General features: G+C 41.1%; 1 protein-coding gene across 1 annotated transcript; it reads right to left on the bottom strand.

Annotated features, from left to right (window-relative positions):
• Window positions 1-3,333: 3,333 nt before the first annotated feature.
• c6h1orf52 (chromosome 6 C1orf52 homolog) lies at window positions 3,334-7,948 on the bottom strand. Its single transcript, XM_070832261.1, has 3 exons — window positions 7,548-7,948; window positions 5,901-6,111; window positions 3,334-4,800 (listed from the first exon to the last, which is right to left on the bottom strand). Exons 1-3 carry the CDS (start codon window positions 7,833-7,835, stop codon window positions 4,646-4,648), a joined length of 654 nt encoding a protein of 217 aa, XP_070688362.1. The 5' UTR covers window positions 7,836-7,948; the 3' UTR covers window positions 3,334-4,645.
• Window positions 7,949-15,810: the final 7,862 nt, after the last annotated feature.

The raw sequence follows: 15,810 nt of genomic DNA, 5'->3' as shown, positions 1-15,810 counted from the left end.
ATGGGCCGCAATTACCAGTTGTTTCCATTACTGATTGGTCCGTCATATCTTGTATTTATGGAAACCTAATATACATCGTTGTTAATATGAGATAAAGCCTGCAGAATAAACACGATAGAATAAGAGAACAGGCCAGGTTAACACCTGAAAACACCCACGTACATCTCCACTGAAGAAAAAAAATGAGTGAGGATCACACACATCATCTGTTCTGTGCGAGCAAACTTACACAACTCGCTGCACCCACTTAAGCCCGGTTGGGTAAACCGCAGGACAAGGGTCGAGATAACAGAATCCACACTGATAGCATCTCCTCCACTACTGACCAGCAGCCAGGTTAGCTAACCGCCACTGGCTGATTTCTCCCTTTCTGAGAAACACACACACACGTACACACAGCCTTTGTGTCTGTTCCATATCATTATCAACAGACACCGTCTGCCATGTTTATCATGACAAGAGGTCAGACTCCTTGTCTCTTGCTACTGTTCTCGATCATCTCTGAACTGCTGCGGAATGTCCCTTTTTCCTGAGAGACTTCATCATGTGAGCTAAAATGTTCAACTTTACAAATCTCTCTTCATGAACATACTGTCTGTGCGAAAAAGTATCACCGTGTTGGTGTCATCTCACATGCAAGCGTCGACAATACAAATGTTGTTTATAATTATCAAATATACAGATTCTATAATGGCTCCTCAAAGTTTCTATTGATACACACAGGCAGACAAACATTGCAATAAGTATCAATATTATAATCAATAATCAGAAATAACACATTGGAAATTTCGGTTGCATAAAAGTTTAGACTTTTTGGGTCATTTTATCCTAGAAATAAATAGGCAAATGATTATTTATGATTATCTCTAGTTTCAGAACCATTTATTTGACTAAATGTGTCTTTTTAATTTAAGTTGGGTTCTCACGTCCTAAATTTGTGATAAAATATAAAAATTTTTGTTCAGTTCTAACAGTTCGGTTCGGTTTGCAGCTACAATCAATATCTTGCCTTTGTGCCTGATGTTGTTCTTCTCAGAGGATCTGATGAAACCTCACAGATGTTCTTGGGTGGTACAGTACAGAGGAGTCTAACCGGTACATTAACTTAGAATAAGGGGATCGTTTGGAAATATTCAGCTGCAGTCAGCGGTCAGGACCACAAAGTTACTGTGAATTACAATATTATGTTACTGTCTCACCGTCCTTTGGAAAATGTGACTCCACGCTCAATATGAGACCAAGAGAGAAGACCCTGTGGTTTATAGACCACGGTCTCCTCTGAGCAGACGCTAAAATTGATCTTCCTTTGTTCTTTCTAAAAACACAAACACCGGATTTCAACATGATACCATAGATAGTATTCCCTTGCTCTCGGTATTCTTGCTATATGAAGCGAGAGCTCAAATGACAGGTTAGAGTGATCTCCAGTGTTTGTCTGCAGCTCCGCCGAGGTTTTCTTTCCTGCTTGAACATCTGTTTCACACAACTGGCATGACTGCTGGTGTGAAAAGCAACTGTTTGCCTCTAGAAAACATCCAAGGATGAGTGAAGATTTCAGAGAAGTCAACAAGTCAGTGAGCGTGCTCACATGGGAGCCAGCGTCCTCAGAATATGTAGTGGATGCAACAAGATATAATTCTTAAAATTCTGAGTCAGTCGACCGTTTTGATCCAGACTGAAATATCTCAACAACCAGATGACGAATCAGTGACTTTTTCTGTGATGCCTCCACGACATAAACCCAGTTTTGAATGAAATATCTCGACTAGATGCACTGTTGTGAAATTTACTTCAGATATTCGATTTCCCTCGAGGAAAAATTCTACTGACTTTGGTGATGTCATCTACTGCCATCATCAGGTCAAAACTTCAATTTGCCCAGTACTTTATGACAAAACCTGCAAATTAATGACATTCCCCTCAGCTTCCGCTCTACTTTGTGCTACAGCACGCTAGCAGGTCAATCTACGACAATGAACTGGGTGAATGTTACTTGCTAATCATCAGCATGTTAGCATATCTTAGTCTTGATAAATATTTCTATAAAAGAAAAAGCAGGAGAAAAGTTTTCCTCTCACACTTGGCTGTGGGTCCCACTGCAGCATCAAACAGCCAGAACTAAATTTACATACAAGCTGCAAGATTGTGCTGACTGTGTGAAAATGTCATAAGTCAGTAGCAGCAGCTGTAGGCAGCCAGCTCAGTAAAGGTCCCTGAATACTCAACGGCCATCACGAGGTCTTGACCTTCCAGTAAATGTGTCACAAGTGATGAACGGTTATTGTGACGGACACTTTTCAAAGCCCTGACCGGACCAGGAAACGGTCCTGAGCTTATTGGAAACCTCTTGCAACTTAGCTGATAATTCACAAGATCCTCCCAGTGACCGGAGAGTGTAAACATTATAATCTTATTTAGACAGAATTTTGTTGAGGTGAAATGTATTTTTAGTGTCTGGTGATCTGACGGCACCAAGTGGAACATAAGACCAAGATGTTCTCTTTTATTAAACGAAGAGGTCAGCCATGTGTGGCATCCAGACGGATGAAAAATGCTTTCCTCCGGTAACATGATCTCTATAACACAAAGAGGCTACAGTCCAAGAGCGCGGCAGATATCATATAAAAGAGAGTAACAATTCCACACCACAGAAAAAAAAAACAAAAACTAAGCTGGAATGTAGGTTTTCCACATGTTTCTTAGAATAGAAAATAGCAAAACATCTTTTTTCTGGGAACTTTCCAGCTACAAGGCCGACAGCAAGATGAGTAACACTGATGGATGCGGCCTCGCTGGTCGTTGCTCACACAGTCAGCACGGAGTGAGTTATTTGTTCGTAAATATGGCTGATAAAAATCAGTCTGCTGCTGCTGTGGTTGTGCAGGACCAGGTACGTATTTCAGACAAGGCCAGGCACATACCTGGAGGCTGGAATTTTATCAGAGGCATATTTACCACTATTTCATGTCAACCCACAATGACAGATAGGCCAGGAATTCCTCTGATCACTAAGCTGTTGCAAAGTGGAAACTTTTCTTTTTTTCAGTGCTTGGAAAGCCATTATATTTGCTCCAGTGGTCGAAAGAATGAATTTAGATCCATTACTTGGCCTTGATTAATTACGATTTAGGACATTTTTAAGGCTTTGTTTTCATAATAATAATACATTTTATTTATAGGCGCCTTTCAAGGCACTCAAGGACACCGTACAGCACACAGAGAGTGTTAGTGATAGTGTTTTCCAGTGATGGTTGTTGATAGTGAATTTTCTGCAGCCCTCTCTGAACTTGCGCTGTAAATAATTCAAAACAAATGACGGACAGAACAGCTTCCTCCAGGAAAATACCTTTTATTGCCTAATTGGTTTATGATGAATGGTAGAACACTAAAAACAAAACTATAAAAGTATCTGTATACAACCTTTTACACTAAATGTGCAGATTTGCTGACACATAAGGTCATTAAAACAGTGCAATGTTCCTAACATCTGATACTAAACATGCAAGAAGTTTTATGTCACACAGATGCCAAGTGTAATACAAGGCACACGAGACTGAGCAAACAGTCTGCATGCAGAGTATCTCAAGAGAACTGAGATGAGACAAACTTCCATATCGAAGGTCAGAACTCCCTCCCTAACAAACAGTATGAACACGTACTCTGGGTGTAATTTGGGCGCCCCTCAATGTTCACACACTCAAAGTGTAGCAGGCCTCACTACAAACCAGAGGGGAGCGTTTTCTAGCGCGGCTTAAGGGCGACATCTAGTGCCCGTAAGCAGGAAGAACAAGCAACTTTTTAAAATGTAATTTTAACAGATTTACAGCCATTTTCATCACATTATTATAAGTCTTAACACAACACAAACATAGTTGTTTCTCAGTGGTGATTAGATAATTCATATAATACAAGACAAACACGGAACAAATATACCACCACAGCCACACGTCACTGTTATTTTAATTCACTAAATTAAAACAAACAGGAGGCAAAGCCAACTACACACACTTTATATTCAATGTGTCCCTTGTTTAAAGTTAAATACGTTTAACGTGGGTTTGGTTTTTTCAATCCCACTCACCAACTTCTTTTCAAAGACTCAGGGACACAAAGAAGATGAACCAGGCGGGTTTAACAAGTCTCATTTCACCTTGATGTCTAAACTGCACGTTTGGATGTAAAGTGAAGGAGATGTCTAATCACTTGTTTGGTAATGCCCAGCAGTAAAGCCCAGTTGCAAAACAGTGTCTTGTTATATCCCCCGTCCGTCCCTGTGTCTTTAGAAAAGAGCGTGTGTGTGAATACTGTGAAAGAGGGATGATGCCAAAACTATTCAAATACAACCCTAACTGTAAAGCACCTGAATTTTCCTTTAGCTTTGGAAAACTGTCTGTAGGGAATTACTTTCATGCTGAAAAATTTGGTAGCGGGACTGTCATAGAGTACTCTTACTTGTGCTGACAGTCATTTGAAAACAAAATAAATATTATAATATTGCAAATTATGTCAGCATACAGGTAAAATGCCTGTTTGTGTTTGCAGCATACCACTGACTTGACCACAGTGCCAATATCTGAGAATGTTCTGGGCTGGCATAAACATATTTAAATTAGGAAGAGATTCCTTGTTGTAGCCTGTTTAGACCTCACTCAACCTTCTGCCTGAGGATCCTTTTCTCTTCCTCTACGAAATTCTTGTCAGAGGTAGCTTGTCCCATGTCCCTCTTCCTCTTCTCCTTCTGCTGGAACGTCTCCACTCGACGTTTCTTGGCAGACATGTCTTCCTTCTCCGTTTCCTCATCTGATCGTGAGAGGGGAGGAGAGGCAGTGGTGATGGTTGGTTTGGGAATTTTGATGGAAGGGGTTGGTGGGAGAGTGGAAAATGATGATTTTTTTTTTTTTAAATGACTCAACAGTATGTTATTCTAGCATGACAACAGGCTCGATTTCCGTGTAGGTGCAAAGCAGAAAGCGCAAGCAAATGCAAGTCTAGTTTTCTTAGCTTCTGCTCGTTTGGTAATTTTGTGGCTCCCAACATCCACTTTCTACAAAGTCGGGAGGAAAGATCTCCTTTGGATACCAGTGACGCTGTCCTGGATCCACTCAGTCTACTCGCTTATCACAAACTTCAAGCGCACAGATCATTTTTTTGGGGCTTTAGTTGACGAAGGTGATACATGTACAATACTGTGGAAAAGCCTTAGGCAGGTGTGAAGAAATGCTGTGAAGTAAAATTCTAAAATGTAATTGTTTCTTTCTGTTGATTTACAAAATGCAAAATGAGCAAACGGAAGAAAAATCTAAACCAATGGTTGGTGTGACCACCCTTTGCCTTCAAAACAGCATCAATTCTTCTAGGAACACCTGCACAGAGTTTTTGAAGGAGCTCGGCAGGTACGTTGTTCCAAACGTCTTGGTGAAGCAAACACAGTTATTCTGTGGTTGCAGGCCGCCTCAGATCCTTCTGTCTCTTCTTGTAATCCCAGACAGACTGGATGATGTGGAGATCAGGGCTCTGTGGGGGCCACACTATGAAGGCATTTCTTCACACCTGCCTAAAACGTTTGCGCGATACTGTACCACTTCAAAATCACAATCTTTATTGATGTAGCATGTTAGGTTTTGTGTACTGATATTTTCAGTTGGTTCATGTTAAAATGCACCTCAAAATTTAATCGGACTGGCACCTAACACTGTCTGAGACATAAAGGTACGTAAATAGATGCACCATCTGGCACATTTCCTCTACAATTGCAGCATGCACTCTAAACATGCTCTTTCAAAGAGCTGGTTCTATAAATATGGCGAGATTGACGCGAACGGCAGTGATAGTTTCATCGATTTGTTCATACTGACAAGAGGGCAGATAATACTCCTCTGTCACTGCACTGAAGCACTAACCTGAGTCAGGAGGTTGCTCCTCTGAGGGTAAGAACTGGGCTTTGCCGGTGAATGGCTGCGGTGCATCTTCCCCATTGTCCTCGTACACATTGGACCACTTTATAGCCATGTCCATGCCCGGGGGAGGCCCCTTCTTCTTCTCTGGCTCTGTAGTGTAGCTCTCAGGAGGGGGTACAGCGTTTGTCTTCCATGGCTTAAACTCTCTGGCAGGCTTCAAGAAACAGAGACGAGCAGGATGTTGAAAAGTGGCTTAATCAAAGCAACAAAGGAAATGTTTGCTAAACTTTCATCCACTTCCTAAATAATAGTCTTATATAATATAGTTAACACAAATAAGCCTGAAATAAGTATCACACATTACTCACACTGACTAGCAGACTGTGCTAATCTGCTAGATACTGCTGAAACAATTATGATAGTCAATCAATCAATCAATATCAACCTGCAGTTGTTGGTTTTAGCTTCTCGGATGTGAAGCTTTGCTGCTTTTCTCCATTTTATGTGTTGTGTAAACTGAATATATTTTGGTTTAAGACCGTTTGCAAGACACCACATGCAATTCGAAACCAGGGCTGCAAATAATGACAGTTTTCATAATCTGTAAATCTGCCGATTACTTTCTCGATTAATCGATTATTTGTTTGGTCTATCAAATGTCTCTCAGAATGTCTTGTTGTGTTCGGTCAACAGTGCAAAAACCAAAGACGGTCAATTTACATAAAACAAAGACAAGCTGGAACTATTTTTTTTTGGCATTCAAACTAGTTGCCGATTAATTTTTTGATGATCAACTAATCGACCAATTGTTTCAGCTCTAATTTGAAGTTGGCATCTCAAGTTCTGGAAACAGAATGATACCGAGTTTTTATAGACTACTGAATGAATCACTTAATCAAAGCGGTAAAAATAATAATCAACCGATTCAAATTGAAAAGATTTGTGAATCGTAGCCCTACTGACAAATAATTAGAGAAGAAAACTGCAGGAAATCTATTTGAACGGTTTGTCAACCAATCCATCCCCCGGCGCTCACCACATGACTGCAAATAGTGACTGACAGCATATAAATTATTCTGGATTATATTGCACTGGCAACTGTTAAAGAGGAGGAAGTTAACTACAGTGGCATTTACCAACATGCTTAACAAGATTACAAGAGTGAATCTCCTTTGAGCAGATGTCTGAATCAGTCTGCTGAGGTGGACTGTTAACATGTGAACACAGGTTGATGGTATCTAACACTCATCTGCCTACTTATTGGGTACACCCAGCCAAAACTATACATCCACGGTACTCCAATACAACAACCGTGCAATAATAATAATAATAATAATCTTATATAATAATAATCCTAACTTCAAGAAGGTTATAGTGTTCAGTTTTGTATTGAGACGTAGATCCAACTGGAGGACGTGTTTAATCCGTGATGCTGCTGAACTGTATTGAATTATTACAGAGGGGTGTTTTTACTTATTTAACTCACTCTCACTGATTTAAACGGAGTGGGCAAAAACAAGAGCAGCAGCATAAACACACGCTCCTATAACAATATAACCTGACTGAAGGGGGTGTCTGTTGTAGGCTGCTCTATCGGAGTCCACTAGCATTAGCTAGGTGCACACATCGCTATCTACCTGGGGTCTTTACCTCCTCAGGGGCTTTGACCGTCAGACTCTCCCAGTCTATCTGCTTATTCAGAGGGTTGTAGAGGAAAGCTGGCTTGGACACGGAGCCGAACAGCTCGTCGGGCCGGGGTAAAGGAGCTCCGCCGGCCGCCCGTTTGGTGCCTTGCTGGGAGGACTGAGCAGCATCTGTCCCCGGCGTCTTCTTCAGACCTTCTCCCTCCTCGTCCGAGTCGCTGCCATCGCTGCTGTCGCTCAAATCGTCGTAGCTGGAGAAGAAACCCAGAGAGCCCGACTTCTTTTCTTCTGTCATTTTTTTCAGCGGCTTCTAATTTCCTAACGAGAAACAACAACCTGAGAAAAAGAACGAGGGTAAAGCTGCGGAACTGTACTCTGGTGGGGTCGTTACTCTGAGCTCTACTCCATTTTGAATCAGCCTCCAAAATAGTCGTAAAGCGACTAAGAAGTGTCGTGACGACTGTCGTAAAGATGTTTCAGTAAAGGAGCAGTCTCTGTAATGATAATAATAACAATATTATATTATTATTGTAATAATAATATGATTCTACTGCTTCCTGTGGTTTTCATGAGATTTTGTCAATGTGCGGAGAATTAATGATTTTTATCTCCTCTTTGGTTGCATATCCTGTAGTAATTTCTACTTTACAGTATTTTTCTAAACTGCTTGGACGGTATAAACTCATAGATGTAAAATTCCCAATGTGCAATTTAAGGCTGTGGAGAGAAATGCTGCATATTACAGTGTTTCAACTTTAATGACTTGGTGCTGTCGTCGTACTTCAGCTGTAGCACAAAGAGCCTCCAGATGTCACTGTTAAACTATAAACTTTAATTTATTCCAGTTACGCAGATTTTAAAAATCAAATATGATGTAAAATAATATGTCTCCTTGTCCTCGACCGTTGCTGTCCCAGTATTTCATAAAGTAAAGTTCCCTTCTTGACCCACAGTCATCCTAAGGGGGCAGCGTGGGGGTCATGTTCAGTTTGATTGTTTTGATATCTTGAACGAAAACCCTTTTTTTTTAAATCACAACAAAATCCAGATAATGACAAATTGCTAATAATCTCTGTCAGGCCACTGTACAGCTATAAAGCACAAAGAAGCTATAAGATTATAAGACATTTGTGTGGACAACAATGAGCTGACACAAATGCTTTAAGTCCTAGTTGTTGAAAGTTTAATATTCTGAGAAATCTTAAATTTCAAATAGGCTACCTTATACAATCAACATACCTCAGTCATGAGAGCATGTTAATGTAAGAAATGGAGGATATATTCTGCCTGCAGGGGCTAAACTATCAGGCCATCTCAAGACAAACTGTCCAGATATGAGGATCATTGAAACAAGTGCAGGCCTAAAGTACAATTATCTGATAAAAATCTGGCAACATAAACTGCACTGATTTATTCCTCACAAGACTGTAATCTCATTAACATTTTATGTCCACTAGAGTGCAGTAGAGTCACACCAGCGAGACAATGAGACATCCCCCAAAGAGCAGTGAAGAAGTGACTGAGCCTGATTGACAGCTCTGCTTCTCCTGGATTATTGTCCACACTTGAAACTAGTAAACTTTACACAGCCTGCCATGATCTTCTTACAGATGTTCATCCAGTGAGAAATCTCTGTTTGCTCCCATTAGATATACAAGAGGCTTTTTTTTACATTTTCCAAAGTTCAAAACAGCAGTTAGACCACCTTAAAATCACTTAAGAGTTCAGGCCATCACCTCTACGTGGCCACATCACTTTTCCTGATGATCAACAGCAGTTTAGGGAACCTACAAATTAAAAGTCTTGGGTTTCCTTACATCAGCTAGACTAAGAGGGGCCATTGTGTGCCCTCATGTGCAGGTCAAACGCCTACTAGAACAAGTAAACATAAATCTACCAGATATACTGCCCACAATTTCCCTCTCCCTCCCTCCCTCTCATCCTCCCCCTCCCTCCATGCTTAATAATAACAATGCCGATGCTTCAAATGACGTGTTTTGCATTTTTAGGTGAGCTGGAGGTCAGAGATTTACTGAAGTCCAGTCCTAACACATCCTTGGGGTGAAAGTTCACGTGCTGAAAAGTATTTTCCATTTCTTTAGTATGTGGCAAAGAAATATCTTCCTTGTTGTGATTGTTTGTTATGCTTTTTATTCTTTGGCATTATCTTAACCCCATCGTTCCGCCTCACTTAGTGTGGTAACAGCGGGGGCAGTTTTTATCAGCAGTGGCAGTGCTGGGAATAGCACTAAAAGGACTCCTTGTTGAGTAACTTTTGTACTTGATGACAAGGACCAATTTGACTCCCTCTTTTTTCCTTTTAAGAAGATAAATGAGTCTAAAACAAGGGGATATGACTGTCAGGTCATATTTCATGGGATTACAACCCCTATTTATTCCCAGTGGAGTTTTACACTGATCACTATGTTTGCTGGCAGCTTATGACACTGTGTAAGTTGTAACTTCTGACCAAGTTAGCGGCTGGCTTTAAGGAAGGACAACAAAAGACGTATAAATTTACACAGTAATTTTATTCTCTCCAACGTTAGATCTGTTTCAAGATATTTTAGCTCTGAGATTGAATAACGAACGACATTTCTCTTTCCCCTAGAGCTAATGACAACAAATCTTAAAACTAAAGCCAAAAATCATAATAAATAAAAAGACCAGAGATGTCACTGCTAATTCTTGGTACCAAGCTTCCAGAGGCTGTATCCGGACTTGCTTCACTTCACTGTCCAGCTGCCTAAATAGATCAATAAAAGCAGTTCGCTCTCAGCGTTGGCACTCAAACTTCATTTGTCTTAAAACAATAGATGCTGTGAGACAATTCCACTTGTTCCCAAAACGGATTCCCTTGTTTCCTGAACTGAAACAAGTCCAGATGTCGCACAGTTTTTTTTTGTCGGATTTGTGTCAAGAAAATTTAACTTGATTCCCTGCCCTTCTTAATTCCCCTGCTGTGTGTTTTCCCTCATACCAGTCCCATATGCTCTGACTGCACTCTGATCTGCAGATTTTCTGATGACTGCATGTCATTTTGTTCTAATCATATGCTTGGCTTTGGGCCATCTCAGGGATGCAATACCAAGTCCAGTGGGGTGCATGCTGTCCTATAGCCGGCACGATTGGCCCTTCGTTTGGCTTACTTTTCTTCCTAACCATGATGTGAGAAATTCCCCACAGAGGTGAAAAGCCACACCTCTCCACGTCTCTGTTTAATCTAGCCATTCATAATAACTTGAATGTCTTTATCTTTATTTATCCATAGAGGCTTAGCTCAGGTCAGGACACATCTGTGACAGCATATCAGCGGGTGGTTTATTCAGTGTTAGCAAATACAGCAGTGGGTAAATGTCTCTTTTTCTTTCTCTCTCTCTCTCTCTCTCAACTTTTCTACCATATACAAGATCTATGGATGCTATTTTGAGATAATTGGGACCTCTCCCTCCAACTGATACTTATTAGCTGGCCTCAAATGTTATCTCTTCATATGTTTTGTTATATCACCCTCATGCTCCCTCTGAAAGGCTGATTCTGGACACTCTGGGTCTTAACTGCAGAGATCCTGTTTGTATATATAACAATTAAAGCCACAGTTCATCTTGAAGTTGCTAAACAACACCTGGATAATGAAAAAAAAAAAAAAAAGAAGTGGTTTGGTGATTTACTCGTAAAATCCAGATGGAAGTTTTCCCTCTTTTTTAACCAACACATAAAAATGTCTTCCTGATATTATGTTGCAGCCCCTTTTGGTGCAATCCAGCTCTGAGGTCCGAGCCTAATCTATCTTGTCTTCCTCTTTTCATCTGTCTATGCTTGTTTGTGATTGGTTGTTGACTTACTTTGGGAAATTGGTATGGAATTCCCTTCATTATTTTTAGCCAGAGTCTTAATCACTGCTTTTTACTTAACTCAGTGTCTATATATATGTGAACTAGGAGAGTTTAAACAGACTGCAGAGGTAGCCCCAACCTCTGGCTGATGCCTCTGAGGTGACCTTTGACCTCAAGCTCTGCTAATGTAGTGGGATGACACAGGAGGTAGAATAGTGACCTTAAAAAGGTTAATGAGAACAGAAATGCTGATGTCAAGATCACTGATTGTGAACATGACAGACTCACGTTTGAGGTTTCTCCTAACTTAAGTAATTCAAGTCTGTAACACTCATGAGCTAAAACTGCAGACGTAATCTAAACTATAATTATATGATGTGATGTGATAAAATACATCTACAAATTGGATATAGACCACGACACACAACACACAACATGCAGGTATTCTGTCGCAACCTGATACTGACAAGGACAAAGAAATGGAAAAGGAATCGACCGTAAATGTCAAAGCAGCACCTGTGGACATCAAATATTCATCTTCATCTTCTCTTCCAGCATTACTCGCCACATATCTATCATCTCTCCTTTCATCTTCTTTTCCATTTAAATTCAACAGTGGTACATTTAACTGGAAAAGGGCTGAGATGGAAATAACATGTAGTGTCATGACTAGTCTTTTTTTCCCCCCTTTTTTTTTTTATCTGAGAGTCAATAGGCGACATTCCTGTTAAAACATGCATTTTTATATTTATACATGGTGCATGTACATGCATTAGCAAAATGTGCAAATTAAGGCATCTTTATCTTTTAAGATTTTTGTTATCTATCCCTTGTGTTCTTCCTCTTCTCTACTTCCTCTTGCTTTTAACTTGTTTTCTTTACCTCTGTTCTGTATTTATCAGGTATGAGTATGCATCCACAGGCCCTATACCGTGCATACACGTGCACACATACACTCCACCGCTGTGTTTTCTTTGGTCACTTAACACTTCAGATTTCAGACCTGAGAGGTGGCATTCTTTGGCTCATTACATTAACTCGAGGCTCTGTTTGCAGCGCGGCCTGTCGGGGCTCGTGGCTGGAGGCCGGAACGGGATCCAACTGATGTGGCAAGAAGAGAGAAAGGGAGAGAAAAAAAAGGGAGAAGGAGAGGAGATGAGGGGGTTGCTGGGAGAAGGTGTGGGAGATCTGGGTCAAAAGGACAGTTTGCGGGCGAGTGGGGTGGGATGTGGTGTGGGCAGGGGTGGGTATTGGGGGTGATCATCCTCATCACATGTTCCATGGTGTCCTGCAGTGTGGATGGCTGTGGGCTAAGTACACACAGCACACTCAACCCCATGCCCTTCCTGATGCTTTGATTTTCGCTACTCTCCCTCCTCTACAACCCCGCAACCTCCACAAGCCCATACAGACACCACAAACAGCTCTCCACTGTACACCGAGCAGTCCATTCATACAAAAGTACAAGTTTGAGAGAGGTAGCCAGGGAGTTTATGAGTGGCAGGTCATTTTTTTTCAGTGCTCTATATCTCATGATAGAGTGTCAGAATGATAAATGATTTTTGTATGAGGTAACCACACTGTCAGTTTTTGATTAGGGGTCTTGATTGTGTCCATGTTGCACACACTATGCTATAACATACAGAGGAAAAAAGCCAATTAAACCTCCCAGCCCCAAATATGTAACTTTTCAGCTACATTCACAGTCTGTTAACATAATAGAAAATGTCTGCGTTCTCAAAACACTCCCATTCTCAGTTGTTTTGAAGGTTTTATTGAAGTGGTGCCATCAGGGGTTTAAATCCTGATTGTCAGACGATCTGTCTGCAGGCAGTCAACATTTGCATCTTTTGGCTCTTTGCTATACATTTTCATTGTAAAGCTCCTTGCGGTTGCCCAAATTTGTGGTCTCAAGTTCTCCTGAAAACATGTAACTACAATGTTTCTTCTTGTTTCCAGATGAAGTTATTCTTTGCTGTTTTATTGAAAGCTACACCGAAACAAAAGACCCTTTAAACGTGTCGATTTGCAAAGTACGTCAGCCTTCGCTCATAAATGAACATTTGCTTTAATACCTCATCGATGAGCATCCATCTGGTCTATTCTTAACAGACAAGAGTGACGTTTACACAGGACCTGAAGAGGCGCAAAAATAAACAGATACAGCCAAGAGTGCTTCTATGATGTGGTGGATGAGGTTCAAGACTGTCTGCAAAACACATTGGTCACTGCGTGGAGAAGCCTCCCTGTCTGTATGCTCTGCACATGTCACAGAAGAATGCTTTGAGTAGATGCCAGCAACATCTACTTTTCAAATGCATAATTCAAATGGCCCCAATCACTCCTGTCTGCCAATCATTCTACAAACAGGGGATTTAAGAGTTGATGGCCAGGTAGTAAATAAACGTTGCTCCGGTCTGGAGGAGAAGATCTGAAGCACAGAAACATGAATCTAACACAAATTCTATACAGTCCTGATGCTTTTTTCATGTTTGAACCAAATAATTAGTGATGAAGAAATCTACAGGAGAAACATTCTCTCTGTCTAAGGAAGCATCAAAGCTTTTTCTCATTTGTTTCTTACTAATAGCAAAAAAATTCATGTCCTCAAGTCAGAACTCAACTGTCAAGTGGAAGGAATTACTGTACATGTATGAATGCCACGTGAGAAACATTCAACGTGAGGGGAAGGCCGTGTTTCAGAAATAATAATGGGCCTTTCTGTCTACTTACTGTGTTCCAGCTTTGTAAATTGCTTTTGCCACATTTTATGAGGCAATGCATTGTTGAACAACATGTTGACAACAAAGAACACGCTTGAGAGGAAAAACATGTGCATGTTTCATTCACAAAACAGTGAAGTCAAGTGGACAACATGAGGGTTTTCATCGCCATCATTTAACCATCATCAGATCAAAATTTTAATGTGTCCATTGCTTTGGTTTTTGCCTGCAAAGCTGAAGAAACTCCTGTCAGCTTTAGCTTTACTTGTGTTCCGTGTTAATTGATAACATAAGCATGCTAACATGGTGAACCTGAAAAACATGCAACTTTAAATCGGTTCTTGAGTCTCAACAGCCAGATAATATAAGATATATGTCAGTTTCTTTTTATATTTTCTACAATGCTATTATCACTTGTCTGTGTGTATTTTTATACTCCTTTAAATTGAAAAAATATATAGATAAATCAGAAAATAAACAAATATGAGGCAGAAACTGGACTGGAAAACAGGACAATGGTGAAAGCAATAGTTCAACATTTTGGGAAATCCTTTTAAATATGAGTTTATAGCTAATTTGCAGATTGGAGAGTATGTCTCACCTGAAAAAAAAAACCATGGTATAACATGTTAAATGGTGAGTTTTAGAGGTGCTGCTGGGTTGGTTGTGTTACCTTAGGACAGGACCAGGTCTGCTGATTCCATGCATTTCCAGGTTTTGTGCTAAACTAAGCTAATAATTATAGATATTGAAATTATTTCATCAAATTCTCAACAAGAAAGTGCATATGTATAAATGTCTGACTATTCCTTTAAATATCAACTTTTAATTTGACTGCCTCTGCCGTGGCCAGATTCTGGCAGTATGAGAACAGCTGAAGAGTTCGATCCTGTGCGCTGCTTTCTTTTCCGTCTGTTCCTGTGCCAGTCCTTGTCCTGCTGTAGGTCTGCTGTGTGATGGGGCGTGTAGGAAAGGGATTGGGGGCACATTTCACACCTTGGGGGCAGCTTGGTGGGGGGTTGGCAGTGGCTTGATGAACAGAGTGCACCTGGCTGGAGTTGAGGTCCCCAAGCCTCCTTGGTACAGACACGGTTTACAGATCAAAGCGGGGTAATCCCTTCTTCATCCAGTCACACACTCCTCCTACGCCTTCTCCTCCTTGGAGTCCTTGCAGTGTTTCATCTCCCAGACTCCTTCCCCTCAGAAGCTTGCTCTGCTCCACCTCATCCTCTCTCCTGTGCTTGAACTACCTGTTTCTCCCGATGCCCATGGTGAACCCTGAAGCCCTGGCTGTGGGATTTTCTGACTCATTAGCTCTGCTCAGTCAAGTGGAGCAGCCTGCAGATTCCTTCCAGCCAAGTTCATCAACCCAGCCAGTGGCTCCAACTGTGAGGTGATAAGAGAGAGGGGGCTCCAGCCATCGGACCCTGCCGTGACTTTGTTTAGTGTGAAATGAGATGAGGAGGAGGGGGACAAGGAGGATCAGGACGGGAGAAGATGGGAGTGCTAATCAAGGCCTGCAGATGGGTTTTGATGCAGTTGGTTATGGGCAGCAGGGCATCCCCGCACCCTAACGCAGTGCAGCGTATTTAACACAGCTTAGCAGTGTAGTTACGGGAGTGTTAACGCCTGTCAGTTATACGACTGCTCGTCTTGGCAGCAGGTGTCTGTTTGACCCTGGGTCTAATGTGCAGACGGTGTCCTGTTGACC

This window comes from Pempheris klunzingeri, chromosome 6 (assembly GCF_042242105.1).
Source record: "Pempheris klunzingeri isolate RE-2024b chromosome 6, fPemKlu1.hap1, whole genome shotgun sequence".
NCBI lineage: Eukaryota > Metazoa > Chordata > Actinopteri > Acropomatiformes > Pempheridae > Pempheris > Pempheris klunzingeri.
Note: the sequence above shows the minus strand (reverse complement) of the source record. Positions and strands in the feature narration are given on the sequence as shown.